The 9,098-nt window shown below is 52.3% G+C and overlaps 1 protein-coding gene across 1 annotated transcript; it reads left to right on the top strand.

Annotated features, from left to right (window-relative positions):
- Positions 1–7,462: 7,462 nt before the first annotated feature.
- On the top strand, positions 7,463–8,872 carry LOC122000856 (mitochondrial uncoupling protein 5-like). The gene is made up of 2 exons (XM_042555331.1): positions 7,463–7,586; positions 7,714–8,872. The coding sequence occupies exon 2, from the start codon at positions 7,720–7,722 to the stop codon at positions 8,689–8,691; it is 972 nt and encodes a 323-aa protein (XP_042411265.1). The 5' UTR covers positions 7,463–7,586; positions 7,714–7,719; the 3' UTR covers positions 8,692–8,872.
- The last annotated feature ends 226 nt before the right edge of the window (positions 8,873–9,098 follow it).

Genomic DNA, 9,098 nt, shown 5'->3' with positions numbered 1-9,098 from the left:
GACAGTCGGCTCACACTCGTGGGAGATCAACTCTACAAGAAGGCTTTCTCCCGCCCACTTTTGAAATGTGTGAGCTCGGAAGATGCGGCGTACATACTCCAGGAAGTGCACCAAGGATCGTGCGGAGGACATCCGGGCGGACGATCACTGGCCAGGAAGATCCTGCTGGCCGGATATTTTTGGCCAACCCCTGCAAGCAGATGCCGCTCGGACCGTCACGACGTGCCTCTCCTGCCAGAAATACCACAACGTCTCCCACCGACCGGCGGAGGAGATGAAAGCGTCTACTGTGTCCTGTCTGTTCGATCAGTGGGGAATGGATATCGTGGGTCTGTTCCCTATGGCGACCGGTCAGCGGAAGTTTCTCCTAGTGGCGGTCGATTACTTCTCCAAATGGGTGGAGGCCGAGCCACTGGCCAAGATCGCCGAGCAGATGGTCAAAAAATTTATCTGGCAGCATATAATCTGTCGGTTCGGCATTCCTCGCCTTCTCATATCTGACAACGGGCGACAGTTCGTCGGGAAGCAGCTTGAAAAATGGTGCAAAAGTTATGGCATCGAACAACATTTTACTTCCGTGGCGTATCCCCAGAGCAATGGTCAAGCCGAAGTAGCCAACCGGGAGATTCTTCGCATTCTTCGGGCTCGGCTCGACCATAGGGGAGGAAGCTGGGTGGACGAGCTGTCGGGCGTCCTATGGGCTATCCGCACAGCCCCAAAGGAGGGAACATGTGTCACGCCATTCCATTTGGTGTACGGCGGTGAAGCAGTTATCCCAATTGAAGTTGGCATAGAGTTCGTCCGGATCCAGAACTATGATGATGACAACGCCGAGCAGAGGCAGATGGAATTGGACTTGATCGACGAAGAGCGAGCCAAGGCGTTCGTCCGCCTGATGGCATACCGGCAGAGAATGAAACAGAACTACAACCGACGCGTGATCCATAGAGCCTTCCAGGTCGGCGACCTAGTGTGGAAGAAAGTGAAGCCGGTCGGAGACGTTGGCAAGTTGGAGGCTCCTTGGGCTGGCCCCTTCAAAGTCATCAAAAAGCTCCGCTCGGGTGCCTATTATCTGGAGGATGAAGACGGACTGCAACTGGATCGACCATGGAGCGCGAACCACCTCCAGCCTTACCGGGCGGGGTGAAAGGTGCGCCAATGTAATATATACTGTATCTTTTCCGTTCGGCTGTATACTTGAAATGCAGGAGTAAAAAATCGAAAAATTAGCGCAAGTATAGAGCATCGTCAGCCGAATCGGAAGACCGTCGAGCTCCGACGTTAAAAATCGAGAGTCGCGCCGGCGACTATAAACCCTCCGGCCGGAAGACCGTTGAGCTCCGACGTTAAAAATCGAGAGTCGCGCCGGCGACTATAAACCCTCCGGTCGGAAGACTGTCGAGCTCCAACGTTAAAAATCGAGAGTCGCGCCGGCGACTATAAACCCTCCGGCTGGAAGACCGTTGAGCTCCGACGTTAAAAATTGAGAGTCGCGTCGGCGACTATAAACCCTCCAGTCGGAAGACCGTCGAGCTCCGACGTTAAAAATCGAGAGTCGCGCCGGCGACTATAAACCCTCCGATCGGAAGAAGACAATAAAGAAGTCGACTTATGAGTCGTTTGGCCGATCGGCTAAGTAACCAAAAGTACTTCATGAACGTCTAGTGAAAAGTTCATTTGCGAAACAGGTTATATTCAGCCAAGCGGACTAGCTATGCAAAATACTTCGTAAAAAAACCCTTTCGAACACAAGAGAAGTGGGATGAGAGGCGAATAACGGGGAGAAGTACGAGAACATGAACGATAGTTGGTGAGCCGAGCGGATAGCACGCGTATTGATTAGCAAAAGAAAAAGCAGGCGAAAGGATAGCATATCATTAGAGAAATTAAGGCCAAGCGACCGAATTACAAAAAAGGATAGTCTTCGGCCGACCGGCCTAATTACATAAAAACTTCTACTCAAGGAAATCATAAATGTCTTGGGGGATGGTGCCGAGGAGCGTCGCTTGGTCTTGGGCCGGGATGAGGACGGAGTCGGCAAGATGACCCTTGGACTTCAAATAAGTTGTGGTGGCAGTCATAGCAAGCTCGAAGGCAGTGTACACCCGTTCGCAGACATTCTCCGAGAATTCATCCGAACGGATGTAATTTAGCCTCAGGGCTGCGACTCGGCCAGGCTCTGCCTCTTGATATTCCTCGAAGGCCGCTTGGGAGGCTGCGAGGGACTCTTGCAGAGTTTTCAATTCATCCTTATGCTTAATTGCCTTGGCCGAGCGGCCCGCCATCTCGCCGACCAGCTGATCAATCAGCTCCTTAACATTTTGCTCTAGGCCCCGAGCCTCGACATTCTTCTTCTCCAGATCGGAGATAGCCGTTTTCTTCCGCTCGGTTGTTAGGCTTATTTTGCGGTCCAGTGATTTGTTCTGGCGATCAAGTTCGGCCAGAGTGTGAGCCTGGTCAGCCGTCTTCTTCCGTTCGGCCTCCAACAGATTTTGGGTCTTCTTGAGCTCCCTCTGCAGCTCGGCATATGATGGACCCTGGGAAGGCGCGGCGCCCGAACTCCTTAGCCTTTTTAATTCTTCGTCCACCATCGTCAGACGATTGGAAACAGCGATCTCCTCCACCCATCTCTGGAATAAGCAAGATTGTTAATAGCCAATCGGAAAGAATGCAAAAAGGTCTTGAGAAAACACACTTACCCCAGTCGTCTGCTGCATGTGGCTGTTGGCCAGATTGCTGAGCGGAATCATCCCGATGCGCGCCCGAGCGTCGACCCACATCTCGGCCAAGGGCCCCTTCATTGTAATCATGTGCTCGGGCGCGATTGGCCGAACGAACTCGGGCAGCAGCTCTTCTGTGGGAAGATGCAGGGAGACCATGATTGTACGGTGTCGACCGGGGGTCGTCTGAGCAGAAGCCGGGGAAGGATCGGAGGCCGGCGCAGACATCTGGGATAAAATTGCCGAACGTTGAACTTGGCGGGCAGCGGGCGGAAGGGCGCTGACGGGAATGGCCTCGAGGGGGTCCGCGGACGCATCCAGCTGAGATGGGGTCCGATCGGACGAAATCGCCTCAACCGCTGGGGCCTTGCCGCGAGAATCGGCGGTGGTCCGCTCGAACGGCTGCACCGCGGAAGTGGCCGATCGCAGGGGTGTCTCCGCTCGGCGCCTCTTTTGTCGTAGAGGGCGCTCTTCCTCCTGAGCGGAGCCTTCCTCCCCAGCGGAAGGCCCTCGGCTGGAAGTTACACCAACCGCCGGCTCCGGGAGAGAAGCCTGAGCGGTCGACTCCCCCGCATTGGTGTCGCTCTCTCCTTCGTGTGAGCCGACCGGCTCAATGCCGAGCGCCTCCATCTCCTTGGCAGCTGCGGCCTCGAGCGCCGCCGCCTTCCTCTTCAAAATACCGGCCATCACGGATTCCATGATGATGTCCGCTGCAAAGGAAAAGGAGAAAATCAGTTAGCAATCAAAGCGAATACGCAAGTAAAATTCTTACCGAAACCGCTCGGAAGGGGGGTCCTGATCGGACTCAGGCCGAATATGTACATTACCCCTTCAAGCAGGAACTTATTGATGTCAAACTTCAGACCGGCTAACATGTTGGCAGCGTGCAGATAGTCCGGTCGGGTCTTGAATCTTTTGAGCTATGGGGAAATTGGCGGTCCGACCTGCCACTGGGTTCGGAAAGCGGCCCGCTCGGGGAGACGAAGGTAGAAGTAGAACTCTTTCTAATGTTTATTGGAAGATGGTAGTTTATTGAAGAAAACTAAACCGGGCCGAGCCTGGAACATGTATGTGCCCAGCTCGGACTGTTTAGGGTAATAAAAATAATAGAAAACCTCCGGTCGGAGGGGGATATTGTGGATTTTGAACAAGACGACGACGCCGCATAGAAGGCGGAAAGTGTTGGGGACTAGGCTTCCGAGCGGAATGCCGAAAAAATTACAAACTTCAACGATAAAGGGATGGATTGGAAAGTGTAGACCGGCTACGAACTGGTCGCGGAAAACACAGAAATCTCCGCGCGGCGGCTTGTGTGGCCGAGCGGAGGGGGAGGGTAGAATAAGTTCAAAATCAGAAGGGATTTCAAAAGAGTCCATCAGAATATCGGCGTCGCGCCGATCGAAGCGCGACTCCATGGTAGTAAACCATGGGGCGAGGGCTTGGTCTTGAGGCTGAGAGGAGCTAGCCATTGTCTGAACGGACGAAACCACAAAAGGCAGATGGTAGAAAGAAGAGGACGACAAGCGAGACAGCGCCCAGAGGACCACAACTCGGGAAAGAAACGCAAAGAAAACCAAAGATGGGAAAGTAGGAGAGCCTTACAGAGAAAAATAAAGATCGAGGAGTAACACGGAGTCGCCGGAAGAAGTAGCAATGAGATCACCGGAGCACTGAAACGCCAAAGGAAGCTACTGGACACGCGAAGATGCAAATGCGGCGAGGAGGGGGAGAAAGCGAAGGCTTTATAGGGCTGAGCCCGAGCGGCCTCCATCGTCGGATGCAGGTCGTGAGAACCGGAGCGCGCATCGCACCATCCATTTCAAACCACCTCGATCCCGTCGAACACCACGCCGTCGTCGTACGATGAAGGCAGCATCGCCACGTGACATGCAGCTACTGGAGCGCATTTAATGAGCGCGTGCCCGGCCTTAATGATGGAGATTGGCGCAAACTTCGAAGAGATCCGAGGAATGTTGGCGTTGACTGACGTTATAGCTACCCCGTGGGGGCCGAGCGGAGGGTAGTTGCATATAAACGCCGCTCGGCGTGATTGATGGTCCAGTCAGTCGGACTAATCGCCTCCTTCGACTAGACTTGAAGGGGAGGCAAGTGATCCGGCGGTACGGACGCGGGACCCCCTTTGAGAGGAGTCAACGCCACGTGGAGGTCAAAAGTCAAACGGCCGATCGTAGAAGAGTAGGGTCAACCGGCCGAACGGGTCCAAGCGGAGTCAAAGACAACCCGACTAGGAGTTGGGTTTCCGATGCTCATGGTGAACAGAGTCGCCGGGCCGAGCGTCCTTCCGCTCGGCCGAGGCGTAAAGCAACAATGCTGTGAAGGAAGTCTCAGCCGAGCACGCGACCGGGCATCTTCTCGGCCGGACTGATAATGACGTCCGGTTGGACGTGATGATCCCACCGAGCGGCTGGACACTCGGCGCAGGGACAGAAGAGACAAAAGGACAAGCGAAACATCGGGGAACATATTCTGACAACAAGCATGTCCAACGACCAAGCCATACGTAGAACCTTATGACAGAAGGTTCTGCCGTCCCATCAGAGAGGTGCTCGGATTGTAGCAACATGGTGTCAGACAAGCTCCTCTGACAAGCCCATACTGAGGTGTGGTAAGAGGACACGTGTTCGCCTTGATATATGTGCATAAGTCTCTTCGCAGCTCTATATAAGAGCCCCCAGACTTCGCCGGAGGTACGCGTTCTCTGAGATTCGAAGTCACTTCATAGTTTCCTCTCGCCTGACTTGAGCGTCGGAGGATCGTCGTCGGGAACCCCTTCCCGGCCCGACTTCTTTGCAAGTTCGTCGGAGATCCATACGGCTGGTGAGAGATCCACATCATCAATTCGGAGAGCGTCACGTGCCCAGTGTCTATCGATTCGACGTTCGGACAGGATCAATATGTAAGTTCATTTTAAAATGGCAATTTATCTAACTTCAAAAGGCTTAGCTCCCCAATCCGACTCCAAAGTGCTCAGTTTCTCTATTCAGATTAAGTCCTTAACTCTTCCTCTCTTTAATGGGTCAAACCCTTAGGCACAATGGATCCCTACCTAGTAAGCTGAAATCATAAATGCTACAGTATGTAAGTTGTCAAAGCATGTGAAACGATATAATTATACAAGATACAGAGTGTGGGCGATTATATACCATGGAGATATAATAATAAGATATTTTTATTACTATGATATGACGTCTAATTAATAAATATTTTTCCAACTGTGTTATAAAAGGAGTCCACAATCGTAGATCAAGGTACGCTTACATATGTGCAAATTGATACATACATTTTTCTCCACTATCCATCTCCTTCATTTCTTCCCGTCGGTTGTTAACTTAAACGTCAGATAAACTGAGTCCGGGCACAATTTTCAGACACCTCTGGTGGTTCGGCTCTCCCTCCTTGACATGCAATCTCTTTATCAACATAAAAAATAATTCACCGATCACTCACTCATTAATGATCTCAAAGAACCATAGATGTTATCGTGATTTCATGATTTGATGTCCTGATAGACTTAGTCGTAATTTCGGAGTCTGAAGTTATGACAGGCTTAGCCGTGATTTATTGCTAAGGCTGTCACCGTTTAGTCCTACTTTGTGCCAATCGTGCCCACGAGATCAGTTGCTGCAGCCTGATTGTAATTTTATGGAGCAAAGATCTTCTGGACTATTTTTTTTGTGGTCCAGGAGATGTGCCACTCGTATTTGCGGTCGGATTACGATCGCGATCCGGTCACAAATGGTTGTGATTCATTCTTGGGTTCACCTTCCCGAATAAATTATAGTTTTTGTTCGGAGCGGACAGCCGGAGGTCGCCCAGAGGACACCCTCGCTCGGCGTCCAGTAACTTGACCACTTATCCACCATTGGAGGTTTTTGGGCCGCCTCTAGTCGTCCACTCCGAACAAAAACTATAACCTAATAGGGACGATGAATCCAAAAAAAAAATCACAATTATTTATGATCAAATAACGACTACGATCCAACTATAAATATAAATAACACATCTATTAATCATAAAAATTGATCTAGAAAATCCTGCTTCAATTTTATGTACAGGAGGCTGATTTGGCCACGATTTCAAGACTCGTAGACGCTGCGGCCAGCTTGGCTGCTACTGGCAGCCGCGTTTGGAAAAAAAATTGACCTTTGGCAAATATATAATTCGATTTGTTTGTGGAGTATTATTTAACTGAAGGCGTTAATTGCCTTTTTTGTTTATTTAATATAAAAAAGGCTCTAGTGGTAAAAAGATCGCGTCCTTATGCAGCCGTCAAAAGTTCTCGAAATGAATAATTCGCTACTCGTACGTAGAACTTCCAAACCCAATCCTTCTATAGGATAATTTCTGTGTCATTGCGGGACCCGACAATTCAGCCAATGCAGGACAGGTTTGTGTTGAAGTAGGCGAGAGCATTCGAGAACAACGTGGAAGGCACATGTTTTTTGGGCGTACCAGTCGCATCGACTGCCCGATCAGCGGGATCTCCGAATCCGCCGATGGGTCAGGCGACCAGTTCAAATGGACGGTCGAAGTCGACGACGGTAACGCAGCCCCGACCGTCAGATGTAATCAACAGACAAACAGCCCTAGAAAATTATTTCCGCGTCGAAAGCAAAATTTGGTTACGAAACGTTCGGAATTCGCAAGTGGAACCCTACCCTGAGTCGGCCTCCCCTTCGTCGTCTTCCTCCTGTGCTATAAATTGCGCTCTCCGCCTCTTCCCAATCTCGTACTTCGCAAGCATCATATGTCTCAGCGGCCCAGCGTCCCTCACTTTTCTTCCATAGCCTTCTCCCACCACTCTCATCTCCTGGTTTCCAGTGAGATGAACTCCAATTCCAACTGGTTATAGTTCTTCTTCTCTCTCGGATTGTTCGAAAGGAGGCTTCTTTCCCAGTTTTTTTTGGCAGAAATTGAGCATTTTGTTCGCCAATTTGACCTAAAGTCGTGCCTTCTTTCTTCCCTTTGTTAGCGAGAGATGGGAGCCAAAGGATTTGTAGAAGGGGGCATCGCCTCGATTGTGGCCGGTTGCTCCACCCACCCGCTCGACCTTGTCAAGGTCCGCATGCAGCTCCAGGGCGAGACCCTCAGCCCCGCCGTCTCTGCCCTCCGCCCCGCCGTCGCCCTCCACGGCACCCCCCGAGTGGCCGCTCTCCCACACCCCCACATGACTCTGCAATCGCCGCCCCGCCCCGGTCCCATCGCGGTCGGAGCGCAGATCCTCCGAGCTGAGGGGCCCTCCGGACTCTTTTCTGGGGTCTCCGCCACTGTACTCCGCCAGACCCTCTACTCGACCACCCGGATGGGCCTTTACGAGATGCTCAAGAAGCGATGGTCCGCGTCCGCCGACGGCGGTTCCCTCCCGCTCCACCGCAAGATTGCGGCCGGCCTTGTCGCCGGCGGCATCGGCGCCGCGGTCGGCAACCCCGCCGACTTGGCCATGGTCCGGATGCAGGCCGACGGGCGGCTTCCCCCGGCGGAGCGGCGCAACTACCGGAGCGTACTCAACGCCATCGGGCGGATGGCCAGGCAGGAGGGCGTCGGCAGCCTGTGGCGCGGGTCGTCACTGACGGTGAACCGTGCGATGATCGTGACGGCGTCGCAGCTGGCAACATACGACCAGGCGAAGGAAGCGATCCTGCGGCGGCGCGGTGCGGGCTCGGACGGGCTGGGCACGCACGTAGCGGCGAGCTTCACGGCCGGGCTAGTGGCTGCGGCGGCGTCAAACCCGGTGGACGTGGTCAAGACGAGGGTGATGAACATGAAGGTGGGGAACGGGGCGCCGCCGCCGTACACCGGGGCGGTGGACTGCGCCCTAAAGACGGTGAGAGCGGAGGGGCCGATGGCGCTCTACAAGGGCTTCATCCCCACCGTGTCCCGGCAGGGCCCCTTCACCGTCGTCCTCTTCGTCACGCTTGAGCAGGTGCGCAAGCTGCTCAAGGACTTCTGATTCTTGCTCCGCTGCCGACAGCCCACCATTGCTTCTGCTACTAAATTCTACTCCTTCCATGAGATGATGGCGATAGAAATAAAGCAATTAAGCATTCATACATGCAATAATACGATTTTGTTATAGGTTTTGGTTTTAGCATTAAACTTGAATGATATTTTACGCTGCGAGACCTTGATTAGATCTACAAACTTGGTTTTAACGATTCAATAGTTCATGTGTGTTAGATTGAACTACAATTTCTTAAAGTGTAATATTGTTCCGATTTAAAATAAGTTACTGTGTGACGCGGGAAATAGTGAAAGGATGGAATGATAGTGACGTGGTAGCTAAAAAAAATCAGGCGGAGGTGGTACTTACTATTCAAGATTACATGTCCACGTGTCTTTTTTCTAATTCCGATTGAT

Source organism: Zingiber officinale, chromosome 7A (genome assembly GCF_018446385.1).
Source record: "Zingiber officinale cultivar Zhangliang chromosome 7A, Zo_v1.1, whole genome shotgun sequence".
NCBI classification, from domain to species: domain Eukaryota; kingdom Viridiplantae; phylum Streptophyta; class Magnoliopsida; order Zingiberales; family Zingiberaceae; genus Zingiber; species Zingiber officinale.
The sequence above is the reverse complement of the archived record's forward strand: the minus strand, read 5'-3'. Positions and strand labels throughout refer to the sequence as shown.